The 17,457-nt window shown below is 50.2% G+C and overlaps 1 protein-coding gene across 2 annotated transcripts in view; it reads left to right on the top strand.

Moving 5' to 3' along the window:
* Positions 1-14,599, top strand: part of SRRM4 (serine/arginine repetitive matrix 4) — a 155,209-nt gene extending 140,610 nt beyond the window's left edge. For both annotated transcript variants that reach the window (XM_019753969.2, XM_074321011.1), the window contains 4 exons: positions 2,744-2,941; positions 5,607-5,717; positions 6,346-6,483; positions 8,212-14,599. In XM_019753969.2, the coding sequence (XP_019609528.2) occupies positions 2,744-2,941; positions 5,607-5,717; positions 6,346-6,483; positions 8,212-8,494 (730 nt within the window). In that variant the 3' untranslated portion in view covers positions 8,495-14,599. The remainder of the gene's footprint in view (positions 1-2,743; positions 2,942-5,606; positions 5,718-6,345; positions 6,484-8,211) is intronic.
* The last annotated feature ends 2,858 nt before the right edge of the window (positions 14,600-17,457 follow it).

The raw sequence follows: 17,457 nt of genomic DNA, 5'->3' as shown, positions 1-17,457 counted from the left end.
CAGTGATTGCCGGGGGTTGGGGAGTAAATAGGCAGAGGACAGGGGGTTTTTAGGGCAGGGAAACTATTCTTTACAATATTACAATGGTAGTACATATTATACATTTGTCCAAACACATGGAATATACAACACCAAGGGACAACCCTAATGTAAACTATAGGCTCTGGGTGACAATGAGGTGTCAGTGTAGGTTCATTAGTTGTGACAAATGTCCCACTCTGGTGAGGGATGCTGATAGTGGGGGAGGCTGCGCATGTGGAAAGTGACATATAAAGGAAAAAACTGTATTAAAATTACGCTGATGGGAACCACGTTGAGCACCTCTTGTAATTTTGCAGAAGTCCAAAGTGACTTGTGTTCATCTTTTGTTATCAGTATATAGTAAGCATTACACTTTTAATACAGTTTTTTCCTTTCTTAAAATATGTATACATTCTTTGGCACCTTCTGTCTATATATCTCCCACAGGACAATTTTAGGCCAAGGGAGAGCAAGCTATCATAGAACACTGGGACTTCTCAACTTTCCTGCCCATCCCAAAACACATGCTATCAATAGATGCTGTTTTCCTGCAGAAAATGCTTCCGTGCAGCTGCCTATGAACCAGTTGTAATTCTACTACTTCATCAGCCCCTGACTCTTTTCACTCAAGAAATCACAGCCACATGCTAATGACTGTGGAGAATGTCACAGTAACAGCTACTCCAGCCCGCTGATCACTTACTCGTCACCATTCATTCAGTTCCTTATCCCTCAGCTGGTGACCAGGCACCTCCTGTACGCCAGACACGAGCTTGGTGCTGGAGATGCAAAACTGGTGTGGTCCTTCCCCTCAGGAGCGTGTAATTAACGAGGTAGATGCAGGAGAGCTGGGAAAAGATTTGCTGGTGCACTCTGCCATGCCAACAATGGGGTCTTCCTTCTCCTGGGGGTGGGGGCCTGCTTTTGTTCACAGTGGCCAAGGTTTCCGAAAGATAGCCAAAGCCTTGGCATTGAAGCAGTTCACTGCTTCTTTAAGGATAGAGCACCCTTTGTCCCCAACACATAGCCACTTCAGTCCTGGACAAACAGCTTGGCATCCACACATAGACCTGGCCTCTGATTTGTCTGCCTCAGGATATCCCTAGTCTCAGTTCACACCCAGGCTTGGCTGGGAGCCAGGGCTGGGTCACAGCAAATGTCAGTGTCTCTGAGAACAGGCAGTGACATTCCCAGATGGGAGGAGAGGACACGTGTCTAGTGATATATCGCTAAGGTGCAAGAAAAACTGAGAATAACAACAACAACAATAATAAAGGCAGCTAATAATTCTGGAGCCCTAACAAAATGCTAGGTACTATGCCGCGTGCTTTCCATAATCTTCCTTAACTCCTCAGAAAACCTTTATGGAATAGGTGCTATTATAACCCCTTTTTAGCTGATGGGGAAACTGAGGCTGAGATAGTTGAGAAACTCGGTTCATGAGGGCCAACACCTGTATTTAAACACAGATCTGTCCCCAGAGCTGGAGCTAAAGCTTAATCTACGTGGACAGCCAAACTAAATAATTTAGACCCAGCCTTTTACTTTGAGATATAAATGATCTTTAAATCCATGGCATTTATGTCATGTCAGCTCTGAGCAGAAGGCTGAGTGGGAGAGGCTTCAGCTCCCATTGTCAGTGAGGTAGGGGGGTGGCGACATGGCAGAGGTATGGGCTTCAGAGCTGGACAGATCCAGGTTTGGGAACCTGAGTGCCCTTGAACAAATAACTAACCCTTCTGAGTCTTCTCTGTAAACTGCGGATAATAATAGTGGCAGCTTCAGGAGGTTGTTGGGAGGACTAAATGAGGTCACGCTTATGAAGTGCCCGGGCCACTAAAAGGCTCAAAGTGTTTATTCCACAACTATTTATTGATGATAGATATACACACACATATATATCAGTCTCTGTCCTAGGTGCTGGGACACAGCCTCTGGAGAGTTCTGTTCCCAAATTGCTCAGTGTCTGGAGGAGGGAGAGATAATTATGAGACCAAGTGAGGTCTTACAGGGATCGGGGAGGTATAAGGGCTGGGGGCACCCAACCAGACTTAGGGGGTGTCAGGGAAGGCTTCCCTGAAAAGGAGACGTCAAACTAAAGCCCGAGCCATGAGTAGGAGTTGTCAGGTGAAGAGGGGAGGAAAGAGGGTTCCAGGAAGTGGGATTGTTCTAAGGCCTGGAGACCAGGGAAGGAACGGGAATATTCCAGGAGGAGCGAGTAGTCTGTTATGCCTGGAGTCAAGCGACAAAAGTGCCAAGAGCTGAGCCTGGATGCGTGAGCAGAGGCTGGGTCACGATGAGCCTTGAAACCACATTCACATGATTTGAACTTGACCTTTGGCCCAATCCAAATGAACCTGTCCTGACTGAGACCCCAACGGGAGCCCAGCACAGCTCTGGGCAGAGTGGGAATATAAAGGACTGGAAAAGACTCAAAAGGGAATAACTCTTTCAGCATGTGACTTGATGTTGTTTACCATCACACCCCTACCCGATGACCTAACCACTCTGAAGTGTCCCTGTGGCATGTGTCCCACTCTACCTCTACTCCTAAACCTGTGACTGGGGAAGTCTTCCCAGAGGTAGGATGGGAAAGGTGGAAAGAGGGTTCGGAGAGCACCGCAGCCTAGGCAAAGGTAGGGAGGCGAGGATCAGCCTCCAGACGCCCCCAGACCATCAGACTGACCGGTGCTAACAGATTTTCTCCCCTTCCCCCGCCCAGAGGATTTCAGTCACCGTGTCTGGAATGTGCCGAGGTGAAGAAGTCCGATTTGGTCCCATCCACAGCCCGGAGCTCTCCCATGAGAGGGTGCTCCCGCAGCTCCTCCTATGCCAGCACCCGCTCCTCCAGCCACTCTTCCCGCTCCCCAAAGGCCTCCCCCAGGTACACCCGGAGCCGATCCACCTCCTCTGGGAAAAGGTGAGTGAGGTTTTGACCTTGGCTTTGTAGCACTTTCCTCCTTAGGAAGCTGTTAAGGTAAACCAGAGATGTCCTTTGACCTTGCGTGTGGGACAGACTTGAATTTAAATGCCTATTTACCCTTTCCTAGCTGGTGGCCTTGGTCCTCAGTTTATCTCTCTGGGCCTCAGGTTCATCAGCAAAATGAAAACAGTAACAATGAGCAGTCCTTGGAGCATAATAAATATTAGTTATTATTGTTGCTATTAGCATAAAGATGAGCTCATGGGTGTCAGTTCGATTCTGCTGCTTAAAATATTACCACAAACTTCGCATCCTTAAACAAGTATTTATTTAATTCCTGATTTGATGGCTCAGCAATTTGGGCCGGGCTCGGCTAGATGGTTCTTCTGTTCTCTCTTGGGCTTGTGCATGTGTTTTTCATCAGCTGGGGGCTGGCTGGTTTGGATGACCACAGCTGACCCATCTGCACTCCGAGTGGTCTTGCTTCCTCCAGCAGGCTTGTCTGGGCTTCTTTACATGGGGATGGCAGGGTTGCAAGAGACAGAGTAGTATGCAAGGCCGCTTAAGGCTTGGAATGGACGTGACATCCCTTCTGCCATTCTATTAGCCAGAGCAAGTTACAAAGACCAATCCAGATGCAAGGAGTACTCCTCTTAGTGGGAGAAGATTGAAAGTCACATTTCAAGGGGCAAGGATACAAGAAGAAGAAAAAGAATTGTGCCTATTTTTGCATTCTAACACTCAGTCACAATAGTAATTGGCAATTGCTTGATTTTTCTCATGTGGAATAATAATGTAGCAGAATGCACAGACACAAGACCTCAGGAATTGGAAGATTCCATCCATTCTAATTAACTCATGGCTTCCTGGAGTCCAGCTTCCCTCTACAAACACAAATTCCCAACAGCAGTCCTACTGTTTCTCTTTTGCAATCATGTCATTAAAAAATAGTTGCTTACTTAGTTGGTTACTTCAAAACCAGTTCATTCAAAAAAAAGGAGACAAGGCAGCTGATAGGAATGTTCAACACGATAGAGTGACATAAAAGAAGAACAAATCAGAACTAAAAGGAAATTTAAGTCACGAGAAAGGTGAAGTCCCAAAGGCATGTCCATTTTGTATAGTTGCTTATGGAGGTGGGCTGCAAATGTGACTCTGAGCTCCCTGGCAGAAAAAGCAAAAAGGGAAATTGCTCCATTAATTGTGATCTTATTAACAAAAAATAATTGAATGAGTTGCTCAGCATATCAGTTATTTCTGATTTGTAAGTTTATGAAAAATGACCCATATGGCTCCACAGGAAAAGGACATTATGTGGAATAGTGGCTAGAAATGCCTGTCATCCTTTCAGAGTGTCCAGAAGCATGTTTCATCTTGACTCTTTCTTATAACGTCTCTCAATGCATAGCCAAAAAGCAAGTGGGCAACAGCAAATGTTCCAGGGGCCCTAGTCAGACACTGTCCCAGGGCACAGAGACTGGAGGAGCTATTCCTTACCCACACTTCTTCCATCACCCTGGGCAGCATGTCAGAACAGAATCCCAGAGCAGTATTTAAAGGTCATGGTTATTCTGATTGCCTAAGACAGCAGGAAGGGACTAAAGAACATCTAGGTGAAGGCAAGACATACATAGCAAGCCTTCTTTTCAAATCGGAAAGAATAGATAAGAAACCATTGGTGTTTCTGTGAAAGAAAGCTGGCAAAGGCAGAAAATGAGAGTCACTACCCATTGGGTCACTACCCATTCCTGTGACCACTGCTGATATCACTAGTCCATCGCAGCACTCTTTCCCACTGAACACAAACACAGCCATACAATCCCTCTCATTGGCAGGCACCACTAGTAGGTCATCATCAGCATATACGAAATAAACGTTATTTGAAAGCCTGACTTGAGGGAGATGAGAAAGAAGGGCAGGTGTCCCTGGGAAACTGGTCGAGAAACAAAGGCAGTAGTTCTCTAGAAGCGGGAGGCATTAGCAGAGTGGGGGGAGGACTGGAAGTAGGATAGGGGTTTAGTAATTCGGATGCACAACAATAGAGTCTAGCAGAAGTCAAGAGCACTTTGTAGCCAAACAGACCTGGGTTCAAATCCCTTACCAGGTGAGTGACCTTGAGCAAATTACATCACCTGCCTGTGCCTCTGTTTCCCCATCTATACAACAGGACTGATAATAGTCCCTAACCCTAGGATGTGCTGAGGGTTAAATGAGATAACGCACACAAAGCATTAGCTCAATGTCTGGCACAGAGTAAAATATGTAATGTGATAATACAGATACGTCATAGCTCACATTTCCTGTGTGCTGGCTAAGTAAGTGCCAATATGCCAAGTGAGTTACCCTAATTTACTCATTTAGTTTACAGTTCTATGGGGTACTTGCTATTATTACCCCCATTTTATAGAGGCCCAGAGAAGTGCAATCACCTGCCCAAGGTCACACAGCTAATACGTGGCCAGGATAGTAAGAACTGAAAGGAGTAAGTTGTTGATATCATTATTAAACACCTGAAAGGGAGGGGATTTCACTCTCCAGTGTGGGCCTGGTCCTTCTGACACAAAGAAGAAACCCTGGAGACCAGCTGAATAAAACGCTAGACATCCGGGACACCCCTGGCAGCGCTCAGCAGGCTCCTCAAGGGCGATTTCCTCTCCTCCAGGTCCTACTCGCGCTCTCCCAGCTACTCCTCTAAGTCTGGCAAGAGGAGCCCGCCAAGCAGAAGCTCTCGGTCCCGCCGCAGCCCCAGCTACTCGCGCTACAGCCCCAGCAGGTACGGGTCCCGCCCCTACGGACTAGGCCCCGCCTCTCCGGCCTCCGCCCCGCCTCCCCGGCCTCCGCTCCGCCCTGATCTGCCGCTGTGGTCGGGTCCCCCTGACTCACCTCAGCCGAGCCTCCCTAAGCCCCTCCCCTAATCCCCTCAGGTCAAGCCCTGCCGGAGTAGTAGGAACGGGATGATTGTTCAACATTCTTGTAGTTCCCTTTGTTTTAGCTGGAGCGGCAACGAGGCCTCAAATACATCCTGGTGTCCTAACGTACCCCCACCCCAAACGCTCCTACGGCCACACCCTAGCATTCATATCCCCACCTCACACACCCCATACTCCCCTCATCCCTATATTCAGAGCCCTGTATTGTTACACACCAGGGCCCGCGTAACGATCACATCACCCCTGCACCCCTGTAATGCCCACCCTCAAAGGCCGACACCCCTGCACACGCCTGGCCCCATCCCCACGGTGCTCCCCCAAGCACTCATCTCCACAGCCTCGTCATCTCCCCTCCTGCCCAGTGGGGTAGAGGCCGTGGGCAAGGGGAGGAAGTGAGTGCCCCTCTCCCACACGCTCGCACAGAAAAGCCAGGCCAACCCCAGCTCCCCGGTAACCCCCGCACCCCTTCAGGGAGCGGGACCCCAAGTACACTGAGGACTCGCAGCAGCGGGAGCGCGAGCGAGCGCGTCGGAGACGTCGGTCCTACTCGCCCATGCGGAAGCGCCGGAGAGACTCCCCGAGCCACCTGGAGGCGAGGAGGATAACCAGGTGAGGCCGGGAGGACGCGCGGTGCCCAGCGTCACCCTCACTCCCTCTCCCTTCCCACGCGTTCGGGCCTCAGGCTCCGTCCATGCCTCCTGGGGTTGGATTTCCCCCCACTCGCAACCACTGAAATTATGTTTTCATTGAAACACCTCGGGGCCAACTCAGGACGCCAGACCACCCTGCGGGGCCTGCAAGGGGCGGGGCAGTGGAGGCGGGGCCTAGGGCAGGGTGGGGAGGGGCTAGTGGGGAGGCCAGGGGAAAGGGATGGGGCCAGTCGGAGGAATAGTGTGTGGCTGAGGGGGTGTGGCCAGAGTTTGGATCCGGAGCTGGGGCCCGGGAGGCCAGGCTGGGGAAGAGAGTGCGGTCCGGCGGGGAATGGGGGCCAAAGCCATTGGACAGAGCTTTTGTCTGGGGTGGAGCCGGGCAGTGGACAGACCTTCCCCTTTAGCCCTCCATGCTCATATTCCAGGCTTAGAACCATCCGGAATTAAACCCTGAACCAAGTGTGCAGAGGGCAAACAGGATTGTTTAAGTGCCACAGGGACGAGGAGGTGGGTAAAGGAGAGAGCGCTGGATTTGGAGTGGAATCCTGGTTGTGTCACTTTCCAGGCACAGGAAAAATCTCTTCACCTCCAAAACCTCATTTGGAGGTTTCAAAATATTGGAGGAAATAACCCCCAGGAGTATGAGGCTAAAATGAAAGGAAACGAAGAGATGTGAATGTACTTTGTAAACAGAAGTGCAGAACGCTGGAACCAGGTGCCATTGTTTAGGACTGAATGGTCAGACTAGGTGACAAGGTTTCCTGTAACTGGTCAGGTGTTAGAAGAGAAACATGAGGTCTGAGTGGACACAGATTTCTCAGGCCTTGAAAGCTGGGAGAATGGCTGAGTGCTGCTCTAAAATTGTCTTTGACAATCGGTTGGGCTTTTCCACCTGACCCTCCAAGGGTCAGCCACTAGGCCCAGAGACCCACAGGAAGGAGGGGGTGGTTGTCCTGGCTGCCCAGTGCCTCCTCCTTGGAGATGGCCTGGAGGAGGATAAAGAACTTGTACCCCAAACAATAAGATGGGGTAATGGTGTCACCTTCTCCCTGGCACACAGGAAGGAACTCCTACACCCACCGCGTCATTGAGGCCTACTTGGGGAAGGGCTGAGATAAAGAGAGGGGCGTGTCCAAAAGGCTCTCTGGTTTCCTTGGTGGACCCCAAACAGTCCATCTTGATGAACCCATTCAGTGTTTCCCAAACTTCAGTCACCCACTGCTTTTGCCCCATCTGCGTATTACGTGTACGAGTGTTTACTTTTCTTTAAATAGATTTGCCCCTTTTTGGCACAAATGAAATAAATGAAATACATTTATTTCAAAAGGAAATTTGATACACTACAGTAAATGGAAAATCAGCCTCCCTTGCCATAAATAGAAGGTTCTAGTAAAAGTAAAAAAATAACAAAACCAAACTACATGAAAGTTTAGATGTAGAATTTGTTGCCAGCTGGAGCCTCTGAACCCCAGGCTTGCTGCGTTAAAAAGTGAAATTATCGCTTTCTGAGACTTGTCAGCACTAGGCTGAGACCGTCTTGATGTTCTCAGAACTGCAAGGGAAGAATTTTTTCCTAAGGGACTGGGGAATGGAAGGACACTGCTTTCCCTTGGGACACAGCTGACGCTCCCAGACTCCAGGCTGGGAGGAGTCTGGCCCTCACGCATGCTCCTTCCGGTCTCTGCAGCGCCCGGAAACGCCCCATCCCCTACTACCGACCCAGCCCCTCTTCGTCCAGCGGCCTCAGCAGCACCTCCTCTTGGTACAGCAGCAGCAGCAGCCGCTCCGCCAGCCGCAGCTACTCCCGCAGCCGGAGTCGCAGCCGGAGCCGCAGCCGCAGCAGCCGGAGCCGGAGCAGGACCCGCAGTAGCAGCAGCTCCAGCTCCCGCAGCCCCAGCCTGGGCTCCCGGAGCCGGAGTCGGAGCCGAAGCTACAGCTCAGCAGACAGCTACTCCAGCACGAGGCGCTAAGCAAGGGCCCTCCCTTGAGCCAGCTGCCTGGGGGGGAGGGGCCCTTTAACTCTGCCAGCCTCCTCCACTTCCTGCCCACCCTGCCTTCTCCTTGGTGACAGACATTGAGGGCTCCTGGACCTGTCCTTCGTGCTCTCCTGGGGAGGAGGAAAAGAGGGTACAGGGGCTTTGGCCTCTACGTCAAGTTGCTAGGTAGGAGCCTCCACCAGCACCACCTTGGGGCTCAACTCAGACCGGGGCATATGGAGAGAACCACCCTCTGTTGGCACAAAAAACCTCAAAGTTTTGTAAGAAGCAATGGGTCCATGACTCCAAAGTTTGGGCCTGGCCAGGAAAGTGTAGTCGGGTCCGCTAACCCACTGCTCACAAGATGCTATGGAAAGCCAGTGGTAATTCATCACACCTGCCCTCATTCTCCCCTCATTCAAGCTCATGGCTGCACGTTTATGGACGCCCCCCCCCCATGGGGATGGGGAGGTAGTGAGAGGAGACCAATGGCAATTCAGTTCCAGGAGAGGAGGTCAGGCCTTTCACCTCCCCAGACAGGCCAGAGCAAAGGCTAGCAGGCTCTTCAAGTCCAAGAAGAGGGGACGTATATGAGTAGGGGACACGGATGTTTCAGTTGGTAGTTGGGTCTTCTGATCATGAATGTAGAAACAAAAAGGAAGAGGTCAGTCCGCTGCTCCCAAGTATCTCAGCGTGGTCAGGAAAAGGAGCCCAGTAGATTCTAGCAATGGAGAGGTCATCACGTGGCACACACCAAATGCCTCTTGGCTGTTCACGGGGACCTTACAACCTCGCTGAGAAAGGACACAGTGGACAGTCGGGACAGCTTGGTCTACAGCCCCACTTCCCAAGTTTGCCTCAGCCTCACTAGCTGGCATCAACTTAATTCCACAGGACCATCTGCTGAACATTCCCAGTGCCGTGGCCAGCTGCCAGTCCCCAGCGCCAGTCAGTCTGGCCTTACCCTCCGGTTGGCGCCTATCTGCCCCCTCCCCACTGCCCAGACTGCCACACCCTGGATCCTACCCATTGTAGCCGAGCACCGACCCACCCTCAGCCTAAGCCACCCCCTTTGCCTCTCAGGAATTTTCCCAAGATGGGGCACAGTAGCTCAGGTTTTAGGAGAAAGACCCAAATCCAGAGAGTCTGGGAGTCTCGGATGCTCGGTGGCCTGGACTCCCAAGGTTTCTTGTCAGCCTAAGGAAGCCCCACCTTCCTTTCTGCCCTCACCCCACCTTCCCCCTGGCAAGGGTTGAGCCGTGAGGGTAAGTTGATCTGTTAACACACAAATACCAGCAGCTGCTTCATCCACAGATGGCGCTGAGAACAGGGGAGTGAGGGAGAAGGTCCCTAAAATAAACTCTTGGGCATCCCCCTCACCAGCTGACTGGCTTTCCAGAACCTTGTGGGTGAGTTTCAAGTTTGTGGTGGCAACAGCAGCAGGACAGGGCATGGAAGGCGGTGAGGTGGGGACAGTTGCCAGCTCTGGATACTGGGGCTTTGGAGAAACAGGGACCAAACGTTTGTTATCCCTCACACCCCAGGGAAAACATTTGGAAAAACTCCTTTTTCTTAGAAGCAGTGACCCTCCGCTCCCCAATCTTTCCCATCATTATCAGTCTGTTAGGCCAGAAACTACCCTGAAACCACCCAAAAGTCCTTTCTCCACCAGAAGAGTGGAGCAAGGCGGCCCCTGCCACAGTGGAGGACCAGACCTTCCCATGATGCCGTCTGGCGCAGACCTGGGCCCTGCCCACCAAGACTTTTGGATGCCAACGCTGTCACCAGAGAAGGCTGGATGGCAGGTGCCGGGGACAGGCGCAGGTGCCCTGGGAGGGCATGTACAGCAACTGTAAATATCCCTCTCCCCCGCCCAGGCACCCCGAATGGACTCCAGTCTCCCCTCATGGAAACAGAGGCTTCCCGGAGCCATGGAACCTCTTTAGCAGGACAGCAGTGAGAGGCCGAAGAGCCTCTCAGATGCCTTCGTTCAAGCAACTCTAGGGGACCATTTTGCCTGGGTCTGCTAGCAAACCTTTTATTTATTTTATTTATTTGTGTTTATTTATTTATTTATTTATATGATCTCTCAGTTACCATTAGCAGTATTCAACTATTTATTTATTTATGTATTTATTTATTTATGTATTTATTTGGAGACGTTGTGTGTGTTTGTGTGTTTGGGGAGGAGAGGGGACTTCTCATTATTTTTGTGCTTCTCTCCTTTTTTCCCCTGGTGTCTCTATGGATGGGGTTTGAGAGGCCAGATGTGGGAGGGGATGTGGCCTTGGCCCTGAAGGCAAGACCCACTAAGCTCTACTCAGCCCGGGACATCCTGGAAGTGGCCCAGAAGCACTTCGGCCCCAAGGTTCATTTCTCTGCCCACCGTGAGGTGCAGGCCTCTGCCTCAGCCCCCTGCTCACCCGCTGCCTCACGGAGGTATCGGGGAAAATGAAAACAGCCGAGAAGCTGATGAGCTCAGTACTGAATTGACACAGTCAAGTCACAGCTTACGTCGGGGGTGGAGTCTGAAGCAAGCTGATGAGGCAAAAGCTGCAGAGTCCAAATCACCCAGTGGGAGACAAATGTGCTGTCGCACATTTGGGAGACTGATGTTGGGAGACTGGTGAAGCGTCCATTAGTACTTATTGAAGTAGCTGCCTTGTGCTCCGGCGGCCGTGGTGCTTGAAAAATGACACCTGGTTCAACAGGTGGGATCGCACTTGGAGTTCATGAGATGCTCACATGATGAGAGTAAGGCAAGAATTAAGGTGACAGAGGGAAGAGAAGATGCACATCTTGATTTCACTCTTACTCCAGGGCATACATTAGTGGGCAGGATCACTCACTTGCTTTTCTGAGAATACCTACATGGTTTCATGTAAATTACTCCAGCTTCTGACGCCTGTAGCTAATTTCTCCCCATCCCCCGAGATGCTGCTTTATTCCTTGTGCAGTGGACACACGCTGCCTTGTGACGAGGTAGCAGCCATCCTGAGAGAGACACACAAACCCAAAACAAAAGTCTTTTTCTGTGATCTCTTGTCCTATCAGGAGAAAAAAACAAGGTATTTCAGAAATTAGGGGGAAGACGGTAAAAGTTGCAGCTAGAGATTCCCAGCAAGAAGGTCATTTTGGAACCCATCCTGGGAACCAGGACGCAGACAGAGGCCTTTATCAGTCCTGCCTCTGACCAACTCGCAGTGCCTTCCAGCTGCTGGTTGGAGACGACACCTGCTCTTTCCAAAGTCACTATTCACTGCCTTGAAATGGCCAGCTTGCCTGGTCCAGCTTTAGGTTTGGTGAGATGTTATTTCCCTGGCAATGTGACTTTACCCCGCCCAAACCCAAGCAGGGGGAATCAGTCCCCCGGCCTGGGGAAACTTTGCAGGAAGCCTGCATAAATGCCTCCTGGGGGGAAACCCTTACCCCTCCCTCTCACTTGGTGTGCGTCTCTGATTTCCTTTTTTAATTTATTTTTCCCTCCAGAACAAAAACTCTTGTTAGGGCACTGGCAACCTCGCTTAACCAGAACCCTTAACCCCTGGCATCGCTATTTCTTTGCCTACTTCACCCTCAGTACCTTTTGCTTCCAGGGAATGAAGCAGACCACCTGACCCCTGCTCATGGGGGGGTTAAGTTTAAGATACAATATGGAAAATGGGGGATGTGGCTGCACGCAGCCCTTTGACCTTCCGGCTGTGGCTATTCACTGGATGAGTGAACCTGGGCAAATTGCTCCCTTTCTCTGGGCCAAAGATCCCACCTTTGAGAAGTGGAGGAGTTTTGGAGATACAATCCAAAAGGTTCACTTGCGGCCTGGGTAGTTTTTCCAAGGCAGAGTGAATTCACTGAGATGTAGAGCAAAAAGGAAAACGTCCTTAAACATTTGTAGGCAGTACTCATGAGAGTTAACCCCTGAAAGCAGTATGTGAATTCCCTCTAGTTAATTAAGAAAAGCTAACTAATTCAAAGCCTCCATCCAGGAACATTCTAGCTCTTCCAGGTTTGACTGCATTCCTATCGCTACTTCTTCCCTTTCTTTGAAGGAAAGTCAGTCTTTCAGAAGCAAAACAAAATTAAGATGTTTGACAGACACAAGGGTCTCAGTCTTAGAGAACCCCCATCACTTCTATTTACTCAGACCCATCTTCCCAAAAGGCTTTGCTTGAAGTAGCCACAATTCGGGGTGCTCCCAAAGATTTGAATGTACTTTTTTTTTCTTCTCAAGTCTCACTTCCATCTTTTCTTTCACTGTATTCTTTTCCATGAATATCTTGCCTTGCTTTCCTCTCCAGCTGAATATAAAATTTTGTCTCATAAAACAAAACAACCAAAAAAAAAAAAAAAAGAAAACGCCACAGAATTCCTCAAAACACGCCCCCTCCTGTGTTGTCCAACTGAGTCCAGCTGAGGAACTATGCTAGCTATAATGTTATCAAGCAATGCTTTCTGGACACCTCTTCCTTCTCACTTCTGTACCATTGAGCCAATGAGACTGCAAGCTGTCTTCTCCCCCTGTCTATGGCTATTGATTTTTGTATTTTGGTTTTGTGTTTTTTTTTTAGTGGTGGTTGTTTTGCATTGTAAATACCATGATGGGGACCCCCTCATCAGATCATGGCTTACTTATTTAATAATTTATTTCCTATTTATTGGGTGATATTGGGAGCGGAGAGGAACTTCCCCTGAATTGCTGTTGGAAATCGGCCCATCTCCCAGCCTCTGGTAGAGCTGTGTGCAGCGGGGGCGTCATCTCCCAGGTAATGAGAGCTAGAATCACCGAGCAAATTGGAATTGGCAGAAACGGAGGCTTCAGTCATACAAATTAAGCTCAAATGGAAGTAAAACACTGGTTATCTCCGGGAAAACCTCATTTAGATGGAAATTAATTGAGGAATAAAATGCCTGTGCACGAACCAACTTCTATTAAAAAGTCACAACTTCTTGGAAAAAAAAGAGAGAGAGAGAAAGAAGATTTTAATCCTTTTTCTCTAGCCAAGAAAAGCTATGCCTCATCTTCTAATGAGCTGAGTCAAAGAGAATGGAACAGCATTCCTTTATGGGTCTCTTGCCTGTGTGTGTGTGTGTCTGGATGAAATGGAGGGGGTCTCAGGCCTCAGTTTTATCATCTGTAGAATGGGGTTTGGCCTAAGTGTTCTTGGCAGGGTGGAGGGAGCAGGTTCTAACTCTAAGGCCAGTGAGCTCCAACTGTCAAGACAAATAGTCCTATGTGTCCTCTCCTGCCTGTAGATTAAAGAGTGTCTCCTAAGGAAGGAAATGAAAAATGGCATGGACTTCATTTGCAGGGTGAGGTCACAGCAGCTGAGTCCTACAGTCAGATAAGGGGGCCCTCCAGGTGCTACCACCTTGATAACTCTGTGGCCTGGGGTAAAGCCCTCTATATTCAGCTTGAACTTCTCTCCAAATCCAGCCACCCAGAGTCATCAAAGAAAAGACCAGAATGGCTTTGCCGTGCTCTGGGTGTCACCACTGTTTATTGTGTCAGGCCGTATTTTACACAATTGTTCAAACAAAGCAGTGACATAGGTCACATAGCCATTTCTCAGATGAGAAAACTGAGGCCCTGGAAGGCGGGACTGACGTGCCCAATCTCCCTTGAGCTCAGATCTGTCTGACAACCTGCCCCACACTGTCTTGGGAGCTGTTTCTTGCTGGGGCTATGCTGTGAGGACTTCTCTGCTCGTGCTGTACCTTTTCTCTCCCAGTCCCGTTTTCTCAAGCAGTCATGGCCAAGGACCTAGCAGAACCTACCACATCAGCCTGGGGGTCTTGGTGCTCCCCAAGACCATTTCTCCATATCGGGGGCTGGAACTCCCATCTGGAAAACCCCAAACCAGGGGACCCACCACCAGCCCAGTTCAGCCTTTGCAGCCAGCCTCTGCCCGGAACAGCCACACCAGAAGGGTGTATCCTCCTGCATCTGGGGACCCTGTCCTCTACCCAGTGACACGTCAGCCATGGCTTGTTTGATTTCTGATGGTCACAGCTAAGCGAACCTTCCCAGGGTTCTCAGCCTTCAGCCTGTACGAAACATGTCTCTGTTCTAATAAAAGGTCCCATGGTATGGTGTTCTCATACATGGCCCAGGGTCCTCTGTTCATTATGGGGAGAGGCAGAGGGAGGGGGAGGGCGGCAGGGAGACAGCACGTGGGCCGCATGCCACCGTCGTCACCTTGCTCACAGTTTCCACGGATGCCTTAGGAAGCCTTTTCCTCTGCACTTTACATGCACTATGTTAGTCTTCACCACAACCCTATGAGGTAGGTATCAGGATCTCCTTCCTATAGAGAAGGAAACAGAGGCCCAGAGAAGCAAAGTTACTCGGCCAAGACCAAGGAGTTGATGACAGGATCTAGGCAGGCTGACGCCACGCCCCACTGCTCTGCTCCACAGCACCCCAGCTTACGTGACGAACAACCAGTTCTCTCGGCAGAATTGTTTTTCTCCAAGGCCTTGATGGTCAAGAGGACGTAGAGCGTAGGGTTCGGATTGGGGAGTCCGAAGACGAGGTGTAAATCTAGACCCTGCCATCACTAGTTGTGGGACACTGAGCAAGGATGTGTGGGGCTTGGTTCGCTCACCTGTGTGTGGGGACAGCAACAGTTACCCCCCTGGGCTGCCGTGGGAACAACGTGGAATGGTGGCTCTAAAAATTCAAATTAAAAAATGGGTGCGTGGAAAGCACTCAGGGAATGTCAGTGAGCAGGGTTACCATGGCCCACGTTGACGCTGAGCTCTGGAAGTGGGGCGTGAGGCTGGCCAAAAATAGCCCACATGGAACTTGGGGGCCCCTGCAAGGCCCTGTGGAGGCCTCCAGAGATGTTCCCAGTGCCCAGCTGAAACATTCTTGCACTGGAGAGCAGGGGCTGAAAGCACCCCCTGCGGGAGGCAGGTGAGGGATGAGGATGGGGTTAGGTCTGTGGGGTACGGGGCGAGCCCCATCTACCACTGTTGGAGAGCAATCTCCTAATTTCTCAAGAGAACCTGAATGTTTAGATAAAAATCTGACTTTGAAAAATTTGTAACTCATTTTTTTTTCCAAACACTATGTGAGTCAGAACTATTACACACACACACACACACACACACACACACACACACTCACACAGAGATAATATATACCGTCTCAGGGGCCAGACAGGAGGAGGTGTCTGCACCCCACACCTCACCCCCACCCCCAGGGCTAGGGATAGGTGATTTCAACCCTTGTCTACTACACAGTTTTGTCTACACCTGAGTAGGTTATCAGCTGAGGAAGAAAGATGCAACAAAACAGGTTCCCACTATCGCCCCCCGCCCTTGCACCCTACCCTTCTGGAAATCTCCCTTGGGAATCACTGGGACAAGATAATGTCCCTGGGGTAAATCCAGTGCTATCGACCATTATGACTATCACCCCCCCAACACACACACACACAGATTATTTTCTTTCCAAATAGAGTAATGCAACAACCATGTCCCCTTCTGAGGCTTCACCAATGAAGAATAGTAATAATACAATAATAATAATAATAATAATAATAATAATAATAATAATCTTTTATGTATTAGCATCTGCCAAACCCTCTTCATACACTTGTTTCATTTTCATAACAACCCCATTTAGTTCCTCCCATTTGACAGAGCAGAGAGTTGAGGCTCATAGAAGACCACATAGCTAGTGGATATTTGAACCTCGGTCTGGGGCTCCAGGGCATTTCTGCTGCACCCCTCCAGCTCTGAAGGTATGAGCCCCAAAACTCAGGGCTAGCCCTCTACAAGGGCCGTTGATGCCCTTTTCCAAGAAACGTGTCTGCCAGCAGGTTGTTCCCGTGACACCAGTCATCCCTCAGTGACTCACGGAGGAGGCGTTGGCCCTTCTATCTCCTGCTCTGGCTCCCAGTTACAGGAATTGGTGGCATGTGTTCTTTAGCGGTTGTTCTGAGCAGGTGCCCCACCCCCTCCCGGCCTCCACGGTCCTGGCCGCAGGGGAGAGAGACCTGCTTCCGGGGATGTCTCTCTTTCAGGCCAGATGGACAGCTGCCCAGGGATGGAGCGGAGGCAGGATGCAGCCAACACCCTCAGCTTCTGCAGCCCCAGGGGCACGCACAGCCCTTCCACTGGGGAAAGGCAATCAGACAAGCAGTGCAGTGGGAAGAAAATAAAACTTCCTAAGAGTAAAGGGCCAAGACCCCCAGCCCTGCTTGCTTTGTGACCTCAGCAAATCAAACCCTCTCTGGGCCCAGATTATTCCACTTGTTAAAAAAAAAGCTGGTTGATGTGGGCCAGTGGTTCTCAATCCTGGCTATGCATTAGGACCACCTGTGACCTTTACCTGGTTCCCACCCTACCCACATATAAGGAATTGCTGAGGGTGAGATCATACCAATATGAGGCCAGGACTGAGAAGCACTGAATGAAATGTCATCTGCTGCCCAGGTCTGGGATCCTACGGTGTGCTACAAGCTGCCATCATGGTGACAATAACACCAACGACACCACCACCCAACACCTACGAAGGGCCTGCTGTGTGCCACACAGGGTTCTGAGTGCTTCACATACATGAACATAAATGATGTTATTTCATCCTCACAACATCCTTATGAGAAAGGTACTAGTTTTATACCGATTTTACAGATGCAGAAACTGAGGCTTAGACAGGTTGCCCCACGTTACACAGCTAGTAAGTGAGGGTGAGTCCATAGGGACACCTCAAACAGCCTTGGAAGATCAAGGGTGGCGTGGCAGAAAAACTGACAGCTAGGCTGATGCCTGGGAATTGAGGAGAGTTGGCCAGGCCAGGAAAGGGGGCTCAGGAAAGAGGAGAGAGAAGAGGGGATCCCAGGGAGGGGTGACTGGGTGTGTGCGGGACCAGAGCAATGATTTCCATCTGCCTAAAGTACCTTTCCATGCCCCGCCTACCCACATGCTCCTTCCATCTGTAATTCATTTGT

This window comes from Rhinolophus sinicus, linkage group LG16 (assembly GCF_036562045.2).
Source record: "Rhinolophus sinicus isolate RSC01 linkage group LG16, ASM3656204v1, whole genome shotgun sequence".
Classification (NCBI taxonomy): domain Eukaryota; kingdom Metazoa; phylum Chordata; class Mammalia; order Chiroptera; family Rhinolophidae; genus Rhinolophus; species Rhinolophus sinicus.
Note: the sequence above shows the minus strand (reverse complement) of the source record. Positions and strands in the feature narration are given on the sequence as shown.